The sequence below is a fragment of the Antedon bifida genome, chromosome 3 (genome assembly GCF_963402885.1).
Source record: "Antedon bifida chromosome 3, ecAntBifi1.1, whole genome shotgun sequence".
In the NCBI taxonomy this organism is placed as follows: Eukaryota; Metazoa; Echinodermata; class Crinoidea; order Comatulida; family Antedonidae; genus Antedon; species Antedon bifida.
Window position 1 is genome coordinate 31,483,808 of NC_136228.1, and position 16,080 is coordinate 31,499,887.

Sequence of the window (16,080 nt, forward strand, 5' to 3'; positions counted from 1 at the left end):
AACACGTACGGTAGGAGGCTAGCTCAGTAAACATTTATTAAGTCTGAAAGAACGTAGTACTAATTTGATTAAATCACGTACGCAAGAATGTTTATTTTTTAATTTAATTAACTGAACACTAACGAAATTAACGGCACCATCAACATTAATAATACAAAACACACGTATGATAATAATTTGATACAATATTGTAAAGAATAGAGCCTATAAAAGTATATACCGTATCATTATTTCTCTCGTACGCGCGCCTATTCACTGTACTACAATATTTTCATTCATTATTCATTCAATAATCGATGGCCAATCAGCGTAAAGTACTTTTTCAAAACAAATAAGCTGATAGGCTACTTCCTTGAATTGCCTGTATTATTAACCAATCGTAGTACTGCCTAGGGTGGTAAGAGGCGTGTTTATTATGACTCACAGCATGTGGACCATAAACTTTCACGTGACGTAAGCACGTGACAAAATTGAATGAATTAGCATATCAAATATGATGGTACAGTGTGGCGAGCCAAGGCATTGCACTCTGAGTTGTATGACGTAAACGATTTTAATTACTTTCCCCAAAAGGTCACGGAAATTTACCAGTATTGTAATAATTGCTTTGAACTTGGACCCTAAATATAACTGTCAAATAATTGTTACTGTAAAGTATGCCTTATCATAATTCATGTTTCTAATTTTGTAATGCAGTTTAATATAATAATAGGCCTATTGTATGCTTGATATAATTAATGATTATTTTTGATTAAAGATTATTTCCATATATCATGGAGCTATGCATATATAGACAAACCTACCAGAAAAAGACAATATACAATTTGAATTTAGTGTACTCCAATTACCTTTACCACGATATATTTATTTCATGTTTTCAATACATTTGAACGATTTAAACAATTATTTATGTAGAAAAATATGATTAAATATAAATACTATATACATTATTAAAGAATCAACTGAACTAGAGAATTTTAAACATAATAGGTACTGTATAATTGATTAAATCATACATTTTTTTGTTCATTCAAACTTTTGCTTTTTGTGTCTGAATCTATTGTGTCAGCAAATTGATTCTTGGTATCTAAATATTTCCAGTATCATAGGTAACTTCTGTGATACAGGATAATATGTGATTCACATGTGACATCACTGTCCAAATAAGTGGCAATTAAAAAATCCATGGTATACACAAAATCATGACATTATACAGGATTTGAACTTCTTCCCTAGAAGTACTAACAAGGACCACTACAAGCACTAGTCCATGTGCTCAAGAACAGCTCCAAAGACCTCCGTAGTCAAAGATTTAGTGAGAGAGATTTAGTCAAAGACCTGCAATTTCTTAGTCAAAGACCTGCACATTCTTAATCAAAGATCTGCACGTTCTTAGTCAAAGACCTGCACGTTCTTAGTCAAAGACCTGCACGTTCTTAGTCAAAGACCTGCACATTCTTAGTCAAAGACCTGCACGTTCTTAGTCAAAGACCTGCACGTTCTTAGTCAAAGACCTGCACATTCTTAGTCAAGACCTGCACATTCTTAGTCAAAGACCTGCACGTTCTTAGTCAAAGATCTGGAAATGTTTTTATTTTTAGTAGGAATTTCACCCAGTTTTATTTCAGTCAAAGACCTGGAAGTTCTTAGTAATGTCTGTTTAGTCTATTTATTGCTGATCATCGATTTTGTCATTCCATATTAACCATGTGATCTTGGCTATGACTCTGTTCCCACTTCCTGGCTATATAAATAAAAGATAAGATAAAAATATATTACACATACAACACATGCTACTATAGTGGGTACAGACACTTTACACTTTAAATATAATACTTTAATCAATGGCAATTCTAACTTAAGTTTCTGTTTCTTAAGCACACTCTGATAGTATAAAATTTTTTTAAATAGTATTGTAGGTTGGTGGTTAATGCTGATGCATTCAATTTTTCACATGCACAGGTTTTTTTCTTGGCCAATAGTTTACAGTACCTACTCATAAAAATAGTTTAGAAATATGGCTGTAGTCACCAATATGATTGGTCTGGTTTCAATCTCACCACTTTTTAAAAACACCCATTGGTTATTTTATTTACTGTAGATGTTATTGATCATCATTTAATTATTTTTTATAGTGAAGGCTGAACGATGTATGACTTGCCCTAACCTCCCCAATCCTTGCTTGCTTCTCTCTCTCTTTTTTTTTAATGCGGCTACAGCCTGCAGAAAGCATGGGTTTAAGGCATTTTTGTCGATTCAGTGGTTGGATTGTAAACAGAAATTGACTCACTGTGACTACCAGCTTTGATAGTGTGTGAGTCAGCAGATTGCAAGGGTACCAATAGTTAGATAAGACAATTGAGAGGAAGCAGATTTGAACTTAAATAAATATGTTTCATTCATAGTTTATAAAACCATTATGGTCACACTACTTGAAATACACAAAAACAAACATGTACTGTACTTGTTAGTTTAAGATCATTCAGGCTTCTCTGAATGGATGGTCAAAGGTCAAAGTCTAAATCCAGTACAGTAACATTAACAATGTCTGTACAAATTGTCTGTGTGATGAAATTAGCAAATACAGACTACATTACTGTGCATAATGACATTAGAAACCCATCCTTTCTCATGAGAAGTGAAAAAAAAAGGCAATATGTGTTTTAGCAGTACTATGACCAATCCCTATTGAAGGGACAATTTGTTAGGTCCCAAAGGTGTCCCCTTAATAGCATTCTACTCTTAAGCTTTGTCTACACTATCAAACTTTATGTGACAAAAAATGTGCCCAAATATGGTAGTGAAATGCTTAATTATGGTAGTGATATGACATCATGATGTCCATATATGGGCACATCACATTTTTTGTCACATACAGTTTGATAGTGTAGACTTTATGCAATATTGCCTTACTGTTATAATATGATTCCAATTGTTGCCGTAGCCTAACTTGTTTTATATCATTATCAAGTCGTTCCTTCTTCGCCTCTTCAGTCTCTTGGTTTTTTCTCATTTTTAGAAATTTTACCATCCATCGCTTATTCCTAGTTTTAAAAGAAAACCATAACATTTATCATTATTAATTTTGTTAGTTATATAGTTAAAGTTATATACAAGAGAGTGGTTTATTTATTTTATTCGTTTTCAATAAATGGATATGGATTGGAGACGGGACTAGTGTGACATCATCATGTATTTATGTCACTAATAATAAATATTCAAATTTGTTTTTAGTCGCGTGGACGCGACTCTATAGTTATGTCGGTCGGTCGGTCTGTCTGTCGGTCTGTCTGTCGGTCCGGTATCACTATGCATTGTAGCACGCGACTTAATGGCTGTTGGCCTTGTTTTAGCCCAAATGTGAATCATGAATATTGAAACTGGGTTAAATTGCCATGGCCAAAAATGCTAATAGCTACAGTTGGCTTATCATGAAATCGAAATAGGCCTACTACTGTAAACACTTATATTTACTTCTTGAGATAAACTACAAGCCATATAGAAACAACGATGACTATCATGTAAACGTTAGTAGCTCCATTCCAATGGTCTATGTGGTCCTCTGGTGGTAAACCATGGTTTTCGCTCGCCATATTTATAGAAATTGAAGGGTATTCTACAAACAAGAACAATTGTTTTGTTAAATTAAAATAAAGAAAAATTGTATACAGTATAATATAATGTAAATGGTATAGGCTAGGCCTAATTGAGAAAAATGTCATCGTAATTCATAGTCATACCGACAACTGCAGCCAGGTTATTTCATTTATTTATTTTAAAATAAACAAGGGGTAATAATATAAACTATTGTTCTATGAATATCTATAGCCTAGGCCTAGGCCACAGTAATATTAATTTTAACAAAAAGGTAGGACCTAGGCATAACATAGGCCTCTCTGCTGCCAACCAACGAACAAGGGATTCCCCTGCCCTGACATGACGGAAATTTAGGAGGCCTAGACCTAGCTAATAAATGAAATGCACTAGCCTAGAGTCTAGACTATTAAGTTGTCTAAGGTTAGCCTGAATATTATGTATAATAGGCTAAGTTTAAAGTGTAAACTTACACGTTCAATTTATTTAAATCTTGTGGCGTTTAGAACTTCAGGAATAGATCTCTCCCATTATTTTTCTCAAAAATATAGAGGGGGACAAACATGTTTTAATGATGCTCTGCTCTGATGATGATGTGAGAGGAAGAGATACTAGTGAAGTCATTCATCAGGAACTAATTCATTGTTGACTCAAAATATTGCCTCACAGATTGTCAGTCGAGGAAACAAGTCGCATCGACGTCTAATTTATCCAGTATACAGGTGAGTTTGGTTAAATTCTTTGTCAAATATCTAATAAATTAGTGGATTTCAAGTTGTTTTAGTAGAAGTAATACTGAGGTGATTTTATTAGTCAGAGTTCCTACATATATTTCTCTTATTTGTATATTATGAACATTAGTTGTCAGAACAGGTATAAAGTGCCTTTGAAAAAAATTAGTCAAGTGCACAAGTACAAATTGTTTGAGGATTAAGGATAACAAATAAGGAATTGAAAATTATTGATTACGATATAATTTATTCATAGAATTATCATTAATGTTGTCCAAATTATGGTGGTTGATACTATTGAAAAATAATGTTTTCTTTTATTTCTGAATAAAACACATTCAATTCTTTTTTAAAAATTCATAATGCATATATTACTGGTGAACTATGTCAAGGTTTATTAACCTTTTTAAATAGATCCCAATTGTATCTTCTTGTTTTTGCAGACAGGTTATGATATCCAATTGTGTCATTGCTTGAATCACATCCTAGAAACCAGGTGAATCATGAGTCACGGTAAACCCAAAGTAATCAAGCAAAGAGGGCGACAAAAGCGTACCTCCACGGCAGATATACCATGGAGGGATTCCTCATGGGTACACAGTTTCTCACAAAATGCTGCCAGCCCGATAAACGTACAAGATATCAGCCCAGGATTTGCGCTCCATAAACTTCAACTTTTGGTTGAGAAACAGAAATTTGACGACGCTTCGCATCTTGTAAATCAACTAAATATGATAACGTTGAAAACTATTCTTCCTGAATTACCGGTGACAGCAATCGTTGCAAATATTCCACAATCTTTGACCGTTATCGAAAGTTTTTATTCCAAATTTTTTATTGCTAATCCAGACGAGTTCCCAATAGCGAAACTTGATGTCGAGAATACAGTTTTTCATATTGTTAATTATTTAAGTTCACGTGATGACCCGTTGTTGAAGAAAGAGAACGGGTTGTTAGAAAGCGGTGAAAGCGTTGTGAAAGCAATTGTGAACATTCTCCGAATGGTTATGTTCGTGCACCCGGATATGATAAAGATTTTATACAGTCGCAAGAAACTCATGGATACTGCCCTCAAAGGGATCGGAGAACATAGCTTAGTTAGTATAGACGGAGATCTTATGAATTTGCATGATGCATTGAAAGTAGAATTTGAACATTCTGTGCACGCGTACAAGACCGCGCTCGCAAAACTTGTTGAGATGAGTCTCACGCATCAGAAACCAGTAACGCTTACTTCGTACGTTAACAAAAAGCCAAGCACGGGAAATCACCAAAAACTAATGACCTTAACCCAGGACGAAATTCAAAATAGGTTATTCAAAAATAAAACAGTTTTGAACGCCATTGAACCGAGTATGAACGCTCAGCTTCCATCGCTGTTACGAACACTTCAGGATAGAATCGAGTTTGATAAAAGTGCGTTACTGACATTCACTCAACTTCGCAAGGAGATATTGACGATTCCCGCAAATTCTCAAGTTGCGTCTACGATTGCTAAATACTCACAGAGCCTCAAAATCGTTGTCGATTTCTTCAAGGATATGTTGGATGAGCAGTTTTCAGAATCCGCTTCTTATTCAACGCAAGGTTACTTTAGCGACGAGGAAAATTTTATTCCATTGGAATGCGATACAAAGACAGATTCTAAAAGAGGTAATCAATATTTTAAAGATTTATTTTCCCCCCCCCCCAAAAAAAATGATTAATAAAAAAAGACTTTGAATAGGCCGTTTCGCAGTTTTTATAAAGTTAATCACTTCCGTAGAAAAATACTTTAAACATAATATTTTCAGTTAGAAAATCCCATTGACTTTTTTTTTGACTATTTAAATTACAGTTTTTTAGGTAACTATTTTTTTTTTTTTTTGGTCAAAATGAATAACTATTATGTGACATTATAATAGCATATTCAACAAAAACATTTTAAAAATTATTTTTTCTGGGAGACAATATATCTTTAATTGATAATAATAATGATAGATTTATTAGACAAATTCAGAAATATCCTGTTTTTTATTTTTAGATACATATCAATAACGCATTTGTTTTTTGTTGGCTTTTCAATTTTGATGCAGGGATTTTAACTTTTCCTGTTTCTTTTTGGAATTTTTAATATAAAGATTTTACGATATTCTATTCGGTTAAAAAACGATCAGTACAGACTGTTTGTTGTAGTAATTGAAGCATTATAAGTATACCTATGATGTCATAATAAAAATATCTTTTATGTTTGTTCAAAAGCTTTACCTTCTTGGATCACAGCCTTTTATGTGCATTGTTTGACAGTGTGGGAAAATTCAACAACTCTTTTTTAGAATTTAATCTTTGCAACAAGTGTCTGTGTTATGCTTTTGTTTTCATTTTGTTCTAATGTTTTTTTTTCATAAAATTTTTATAAAACGCCCATTTTTTATCATATCTGATTCATGAAACACTAAAATTGGTGTAATTTCTATATTAACCGATATATATCCCTGAAATTACAAATTTTATAAATAAGTTAAAGGTAAAGTCGAAACCTAAGCTAATGCTAACGGCCATGGTGCCCATCTCCATTTCCTTAGCGTTTGGGCCAGACTCCACTAAGTGTGTATGTTTGTGGGGGGTACGCCACTCCTCCCGCACAAACGAGTCTGATTTACCTTCCCAGTACTTTTTTACATACCGGTACCCATTTCTATCACCTGGGTGGGGAGGAATTTTATAAGAAATCGTATCAACAATACAAAAGAAAAAAAAAACAATAGATAAAGCAGGCTATATCAAAGCCCTCAGTTTAAAAATCCCTTTTTGTTTTGTTTATCACACACTGTTCACTTTTTTTGAGTATATACCATTTAATATACATTATCTTTTGAAACCAATATACAGTACATTCATATCAAATCTGTATGTGCCTTCTAGCCTAACCTATCTGCAGTAAAACTCTGCACACTATGATCATTCATTTAGGGTAATTACGCGACTTAATAAAATATATAATATAATCATTAAAAATTGTCATTATATCTCAGTGACCTTAATATGTATTTAGAACTTCAAATTAGCATTCTGAATTTACGTAGTCGATCATTTCATTTACGTCAATTTATACGTCATTTAATTGTTTCTTTCAAGATTAACTTTTTTATGTTTATTTTACCAGGGTAGCTCAATAGTTCTAATTATCTGTTTATGCATAAAATAAAGACCAAATGGAATTTCTATAATATATAGAAAATAATTGGAACTGATCGATGACATATATATATACCTGTATGTATCTTTTAATCGGATTTGCTGACAACCGACATTTCTTTGGTTTTTTAATAAGACAAATAAAGTTTCTTGCATCTTGACAGTACAAAGTAATGAACTTGACCAGATAAATGCTTTTTTATTCAGATTTCTTTTTCAAAGAAATCTGCAAACACACGTCATAATCTGTTGGATTTAGGGAAAATAAAAGCTATTGTTAACGGCACCTGTTTAGTTACAATGAGAGTCTATGCACAAGTGTATTCACTTTTGGAGATAAAGAGTGCTAGGCACAATTGTTCTACACAAAGAAAACAAAAATACATTTAAAAATGTCAAGGCATACGTTAGTATCCTGTTTGCCTAACCATTCAAAAAATGAGAGTGTAGCAAGGGTTTGTTTCTAGTGAGCAAGATAATACAGCTCTGTCTACACTATCAAACTTTATGTGACAACAAAATGTTATGTGACCATTATGGACATGATGATGTCATATCACTACCATATTTAAGCATACCACTACCATATTTGTGCGCAACAAACTTTTTTTGTCAAACTAGTTTGATAGTGTAAACAGAGCTTAAGGATTTAAATACTGAATTTTGAAGAAAAAACAGTATACTTGCAGAAACATAAAAGAACCAATTTTAAATATCTCACGGTTTCTCTACCTTCCAAAATAATAGATTGAAAACATTTTGAACATACATGTTTTTGTATATAGTGTCTTGTCTAACAGTACAATGAGACTTGATCTAAAGCTCTGTCTACATTATCAAACTAGTTTGACTAAATATGGTAACTAAATATAGTAGTGATATGCTTAAATATGGTAGTGATATGACATGATAATGTCCATATATGGGCACATCACATTTTTTTGTCACATAAAGTTTGATAAGTGTAGACAGAGCTGTACCTAAAGCAAAGACTGTTTTATGCCTATTCAATGAGGTCATCCAAATTCATCTTATTGAACTTCCTTATACATTCAATAAAGATATAAAAAAACCTTTTGTTGACTGTCTTCTGATTTGTATTGCCAATTACAGGAAACACGGTCATAGGAAGGAGTCACTGGTTGCAAAAATGGATGACCCATATATGGACATTATGATGTCATTTCACTACTATATTTGGACATATCACTACCATATTTGGGCACATCAAACTAGTTTGATAGTGTATACAGAGCTTTATTCATTCTAAAGCTCTGTATACACTATCAAACTTTATGTGACAAGAAAATATATGGAAATGATGATGTCATATTTGGGCACACCACACTTTGTCAAACTAAAGGTGTAGACAGAGCTTTATATTGCACTGAAAAAGTGGTAAAAGTATTCATATAGTCAGTTATTTCAAACTGTATAGTAATTGTTTTCACTTATTTTCAATTGAGCTCATTTATCTAAAAGTGAGAGAAGAAAATTAGAAAGAAAATGATGTCATTTATGATCAGTGATAGCTAATAAATCTTTTTTTTTCTTACCATAGTAAGAATAAAAGTAAGTCAACAAAATGATGTACCTCCGAAACGACGTAGCAGATCGAAAGATCGCAAGAGGACAACGCGTGGAGGTTCAAAGGACAGGACAAGGGTTCGGTCATTGGACAGAAGCAATGTTATAATATCACGCCCTCGTTTGGACAGTGTTGAGGATAGCCATGAGTTGCATTCAATGATAAAAAGGATAAACCAAGTATCATCAATGTCAAAAGGTAGATATTAAATTTCTGATGTCTGGATCAAGGTGTTACTGTGGGAATTTGGAAAAGGGGGTACTGGGCGTGATAAACTATAGGCATGTGGTTTGGGAAGGGGGTAAACACCAAACCATAAGGCTGTGACATACAACACCATACTATAAATGATAAGTCATGCAGCTGTTTATTTGTCACTGTTTATAAGACACGTTCTTTCACTTCTTTTTCCGATCCCTGAAACACTTCCTATTTATTGTTACCATTTAACTTATTGTAAATGTATCCTTGTTTTTTGTTTGGACTGTTTCAAATAAATGTTAATGAAATGATGATACTCACTACTTGTAGCCAATCAAATATACCTACTAAAATGATTAAATAATTTAAAATAAAAAATAAAGTGAACCGGAGCCTGAAAAAAAATGTTGAATGCGTCCATCCGATTTCTACGAAATCCATCTTGCCTCAGACTGCTTATTATTATTATTTAAAATGTGTTCTTTGAATTTAATTAGCCGTTGGCCGGAAAGTTTTGGAGGAGAAAGGAATTTCCACATGTGCAAAACACAGAAGAAGCTCTAGTCTCTCTTCAGCTCAAATCCATTCATTTCTTCCAAGTAAAGAAAAAACAGAATTATTTTTGAGTGAGATGTAAAACATGCTATGGTTGTTTTTGGAAACTAACAATTTGATAATAATTCTTTACTTGGATGTTTACAGCTCTATTATGCAATACTATTATTATAACTTTCTTTAAACATGATATCTTTTTTCACCTTTATTTGGTGTTTTCTACAAAGCCGTGTTGACATTATAATTCATAGGTAAAAATGAACTACAGTACTAAAACTACAGTACAAATGGGTTTATATGCTATGAATATTTCTATGCAATATTCTATGGTGCTTTTTCTTTGGAAACTAACATTTCTTCTTATATACAGTTTTAACATAATAACAAAACATTTGTGGTGATTGGTCTATTCTTATTTTTAGTCAAAATACAGTATTCTAAAAGAACTCCTGTTCAGGGGATACCTTACTTAATAGGAGAGTCCCTAGTTTGGCTTCGGATAAACCACATTTTAAAACAACAATATCTTTATATTTTTGGATATAAATCAGGGGTGGATTCAAGGGGGGCCCAGTCGGCCCAGGTCCCCTCTAAATTTCGCAAATTGTAATGCAAAAGATAGGACATCAAATTAAGTTCAGCACTTCATTTCAAGCCCTGCCCCCTCCCCCTATTTCAGAATCCTGGATCCGCCACTGTAAATATTACATAGACAGAAAGCAGATTTTATTCAGAATACACTTATTTAAGAATCATAATCTGGCATCTTTCTATGACTACGATGACAAGATGTATGCTTTCTACGCTAAATGTCAGCGGATAGGTAATCAGATGCCCTTTGTGTTGAGTGGAAAGATTTCATGAAACGAATCAATAATATGATTCCTGTTTTTTCAGTAAATGAGAAAAGAGATAAAACCCCTGGATCTGTTTTAATATTCAAACTACTTTTGATAATATTACTGTAAATGAGATTTTAAAGATATATTATTGTCCCCCTAAAAAATTTGTTTTTTCCAAAATTTTGGTTGAATATGCCATTTTAATGTCACATAATAGATATTCACTTTTACCAAAAACTGGATTAAAAAAAATGCAACAAATGTCAAATTAAAAATAGACAATTTACAATTGTGTTTAACCAACCTGTGGTACAAATTTTAGCTGCAATATAAAATAAAGACATTTAAATTTAGAGATTAAAAGTTCATATGAAATGATCAACCTAAATTTCCAATCGCAATATTATCCCTCCTTTTGGGTAAATCTACTTTTACTGAACAGTAATATTTTGTTTATCAATTTCCAACAAAATCAAACATGTTTTAATTATCTCAGGCATCCAGTACATTAGCATTGCCCACAACAACATAAAATTGTGAAATTATTTGGCTGGGGCGTTTTACGGGATGAGTTTACAAATCAATACACGCTAATGGAAGTTACTGTAAGCAGGTGGCATTAGAGGGTGTAATACCTCTCTTGTCTAAATCAACGATGAATAATAACTAGTTTCATGATTGATTACAGAATGGATAGTTTTAATTATCTAATGAAATGGATAATATTGTCATAATATGATCCATTTACTAAGCATAATTAATTATGTGTATAGCCTTATCCACTGATACAGATTTTAAAAAAAAATTATTTTTCATGGATTATACTCTGATACTAATTGCAAAATATTCTCCCTTATTTCCAATAATACATTTTTTTTTGGATAACAAAAATAGTAACTCATAATAGCCAAGGCTGACATGCATGAGGCCCTCAACGCTTAGAAAACGGGAATGATACAAACGAGAAAAAGAACGACAAAAAAGGGAAATTAGACAGAAAAAGTCTAGGTTTCTTCTCAATGCATTTGTTTCTGGTGACATATAAATAGAATTATTTTCTCCAGAAATTGCCAAAAGTCACAAGATAAAAAATAGGTCTTTTTATAATTTTATGAGAATCATATATTATTTCCTACCAATGAAGGCCTAAAAATGAGGGTTAACTGGGTGCAAGCCTTCTCAATAATGGGTGTAACATGGTTTTCTAGTTGGGTGCAGGTGGTTGTTACACCTATGTCAATGCCATTCAATTCTACCAGGATTAGTTGATATACAAGACTATCAGTATGTTGGTACACTAAACAGCGATTTACTCAGTGTCTTCGTGGCGGCCTTGTGTGTTGTTTCTACATTATTTCAGCTTCACTACATTTGAAAGCAGTGCAATTGTTTTCAAAATAATGGCTTATTGATGGCCACCGCAAATAATGCTGTTTTCAGTACAGTGACACTTAATTTTATTGACAACTCAAAGCCTGGCTCTTCAGTTAGGTTGTTGTTCTTACAGTGAATTATCAACTGTCAGAATCTAATTGGAAATGTTGTATTATTATATACTAACATTATTATATGGAAATGCAGTGAATTAGATCATAAAAATGTTCATATTAATTTGTGTTTCACATTATGTTACTATCATATAAATCCAAAGGCAAATAACTGAACAAAATGACAATGATGTGGATGGATCTCAATGGCATAAACTTGCCTTGCCGTGCCTTCAGCACTCTTGAGTGATTTGTGTGCGCTATATAAATCCATATTATTATTAACTTATAAAATAAGTAAAAAGCTAACAGTCAGAAAGAAATGTTGGGAAAAAATACTCTTTCGTCAAGGCTAATGTCATATACTAATACTGTGTAGTAAAAAATTCAATTTTCCTATTACTTGCATTCTATTATTTTAATAATCTTAATTTCTCACTTCTATTTAATACAATATTCATTAAAAAGATCTATATATCTTGTCTATTCTTTAATGTGCCACCTTAAGCTCTGTATACTATTAAACTAGTTTGACAACAAATTGTGATGTGCCCAAATATGGTAGTGATATCCAAATATGACATCATCATGTCCACATTTTTTTTGGTCACATAAATGATAGTGTAGACAGAGCTTTTAGAAGAAATCTAGAATACATTTTTACAAGTCTACAGTATGAATATATAACTAAATGTATAAGAAAGGAGAGTATAACAACAATAAAGGCACAGACAATTATGCATTTTCAAGGGGTTTAAAATAGAATTGCTATTAATCATCAAATAACTTTGATTATTTAATTACAGAAGAGAAAATTGGAAGAGGTAGCATGAGAAATAGCAGCACCAAACATGACCAGAATACCACAAGCAAAACAAGTAGTTCACTTCAGACCAACAACAATCACCATGAGGACATAGAGAAGTTGCTGAAAAAACAAATAAGTCTTCAGCACGAATTAGAAAAAGAAAAGGACAAACTTGAGCAACAAGAAAGAGTCCTGCGGATGGAGATGGAAGGAATGAAGAAAGAGCTGAGTAAAGCGATGGAAGACATCACCATGCTTCGGCAGAGAGAAAGCGAGATGATAAGAAAGTGAGTGTTATGTGACAAAAAATGTGATGTGCCCGTATATGGACATGATGGTGTCATATCACTACCATATTTAAGCATACCACTACCATATTTGGTCACACTTTTTTGTCAAACTAGTTTGATAGTGTAGACAGAGTTTTACAATATAATGTACGGGTAATGGATAACTCAAACACTGCTCAATTCAACTGAATCAAATCATAGTTGAATGATTCCTGTGTTAATACACTAACATAGGATCTAACACATTTAGAAAATTAACAGATGGAGCTTTCCACAAAATGTCAAAATGGCTTAATGAAGTTTGTAACATTTGTGGTTACATTTTTATTATGTTAGTGATTAATATTACATTGGTTTAAAGGATTGTTATATTATTAGTTAATGTTACATTATGTTGTTAGGCGATTTAATTTTTAAGTGATAATTTTAAATAATTATAATCAATTACTAAAAAAAGGGGGTATGGACATATTTTTATTTAGATTAACTGAGGAAACCCAGAAAAACGAAGAGTATGAGACCAAAGTAATGATTGACAGCAAAGTACCAGATGACAACATTGGCAATCTGGTGTATGAGTACGACAAGCTCTACACAGAAGTGAGAGCAGACGCATGGACCGTTCTAAACATTATGACCGACATGAACCAGTTTGAACACAGTGATGATTTGAGAGATAAACTTCTGTTTTCAGTTATTGTGGTAAGTAGGCCTAAACAGTATAGATTGCTATCATCAATGTTTAGAAGGGGGTGGGGAGGGCTACATGATTCGAGGGAGGGCTAATAAAATCAAACCTATGTGCAGTCAGAGTCATAAGAAAAAAGTATGGCCTATATATTTGATATTTTTACTTTATCCCAATGCAAACATTAATATCATAATATTGAATTTGACACAATTGTATGTATCTGGGAGTATACTTCATGAAATTGATTTACTGGGCCAGTTGGGAACCAGAGTATTATGTTGTAGAAAGAAATAAAGTTTAACAAAATTGAATTGCTACACTGCATAGCATTAGGCTGATGTATGGTTTCCCTAATAAAAATATGTCAATATTACTGTACATAACAAATTGCATCATAGAACATAACACAAAATACAGGAAGAAATAAAAATGGAACAGAGCTTGTGTTATTGTGTGTAAGCTGTCAAGATTAACATATTTAGCACAATACAATATAAATTACAAGGGATATGGCAATCTACAGTAATGTATATAAATTACAAGGGATATGGCAATCTACAGTAATGTATATAAATTACAAGGGATATGGCAATCTACAGTAATGTATATAAATTACAAGGGATATGGCAATCTACAGTAATGTATATAAATTTAAACGGGTATAATGTCACATGTCTATTGAACTGGTTAAATCAACCTGAATTCATTAACAAAACCAGCATATTTATTTAAATTTAAAGGTTTTAGTAAATAATGCAGTTTAAGAACGTAGTGTAAGTTATTATTCTGTAGAAGAAATATAAAGCAATATAATCAGGCTGGATAACAAGCTATTAATAATAAAATGAATTTCAATATCAACATGTTTCATATGACTGGGGTAATAATGTTCAGCGCATTGAGAGCTTGCTTATATGCGCTATATAAGAATGAACTATTACTATATATCTGTTTTGTTCTTTACTTATAGCTCGCATTTCGTGCTGCCGAAAGTTCACTTTACCTAATGAAGAAGAACATGCGAAGCATCTTACGAGTTAGCGACGATTCACGCACCTTAGATTCTAATATATTCATGTTCTTAAGGAAAATTAACGACAACATGGACATTAATCACATGTCACAGGTATGGTACTATATACTACAAAAAATGACTGAAAACTATTATGTTTATACAGGTCTATCCACAAAAACCAAGCGCACCCTGGGTGGATAAGTCAGTACAACATTTATTTATAATCTTATTTTCCACCAGTGAATCATGATAATATACAATAACAATAAATTCATAAATATCTATCAAATATGTTTAATATAAATGTAGGCACATACACTAAAATTCCAACTTTCTTTTTCTCCACAGACTGTGAGCACTAAACTATTCTCTACCCTACCAGAATACCCTACTCTGAAGTCCTCCATCCCTCTCACCAACTACATCCAACAATGTGTACGCATTGCCTGGCAGTTGTCAATCCAACCACAACCTTACACGATTGAATACGACAACATCACATTCGATAAAGGGCGCCATCAACGTGCACCTGGTAGCAATCGTTCATCACAGCATATTTTGACTTACTTATGGCCGACGTTACTTGAAGGGATGAGGAAGAAAGTTGCATACAAAGGGGTGGTAATTACGTAACCAGGGAAAGGGTTTTGAACAATTTATGACAGCATTGTGCCATTTCTTGTTTGTTAGAGGCCGAGGAGTAAAGAAGAAAGTTGCATAGAAAGGGGTGGTACAGTAATTACATAACCAGGGAAAATGTTTTGAACAATTTATGACAGCATTGTGCCACTTTTTATGGTATTATTTACAAGCAGATAAAAAGTACAATATTACAATGAAAAAGTTCAATAAAATTGAGGGCGCTATAACTATTTTAGAAAATGTCACGTGGGTATACAGTAATATAAAAGTGTAAAACCATGGAGAAAAGAAAATATTCTATCACTCTTATTGCGACTAAAACCTCTGTATTTACTTGATAACAATTATTTATTTTTATACCAAACGTATGAGATAATAAATATAATATAAATATATAATATAACTATTATACACCCTTCTATTGGTGAATAAAGATTAGAAGTTTGTACATAACAAACA

General features: G+C 32.6%; 2 protein-coding genes across 5 annotated transcripts; one reads left to right on the plus strand and one right to left on the minus strand.

The window, feature by feature from the left end:
• Positions 1–90: 90 nt before the first annotated feature.
• Positions 91–4,195, minus strand: LOC144837479 (small integral membrane protein 19-like). 3 transcript variants are annotated; one of them, XR_013611507.1, is made up of 5 exons: positions 4,068–4,195; positions 3,475–3,616; positions 2,914–3,044; positions 1,536–1,744; positions 91–1,448 (listed from the first exon to the last, which is right to left on the minus strand). XR_013611507.1 is itself a non-coding variant. In XM_078692617.1 (4 exons), exons 2-4 carry the CDS (start codon positions 3,591–3,593, stop codon positions 1,692–1,694), a joined length of 303 nt encoding a protein of 100 aa, XP_078548743.1. In that variant the 5' UTR covers positions 3,594–3,616; positions 4,068–4,195; the 3' UTR covers positions 91–1,691. The 3 variants fall into 3 exon arrangements, 1 of the variants encoding a protein (XP_078548743.1); XR_013611506.1 differs by having other exon boundaries at positions 91–1,492; XM_078692617.1 differs by having other exon boundaries at positions 91–1,744.
• LOC144837475 (uncharacterized) lies at positions 4,190–15,671 on the plus strand. Of its 2 annotated transcripts, XM_078692610.1 has the most exons (8): positions 4,190–4,316; positions 4,769–5,978; positions 9,064–9,288; positions 9,789–9,890; positions 12,982–13,270; positions 13,756–13,975; positions 14,935–15,090; positions 15,328–15,671. In XM_078692610.1, the coding sequence occupies exons 2-8, from the start codon at positions 4,829–4,831 to the stop codon at positions 15,610–15,612; spliced, it is 2,427 nt and encodes an 808-aa protein (XP_078548736.1). In that variant the 5' UTR covers positions 4,190–4,316; positions 4,769–4,828; the 3' UTR covers positions 15,613–15,671. The 2 variants fall into 2 exon arrangements, with proteins under 2 accessions (XP_078548736.1, XP_078548737.1); XM_078692611.1 differs by lacking the exon at positions 9,789–9,890.
• The last annotated feature ends 409 nt before the right edge of the window (positions 15,672–16,080 follow it).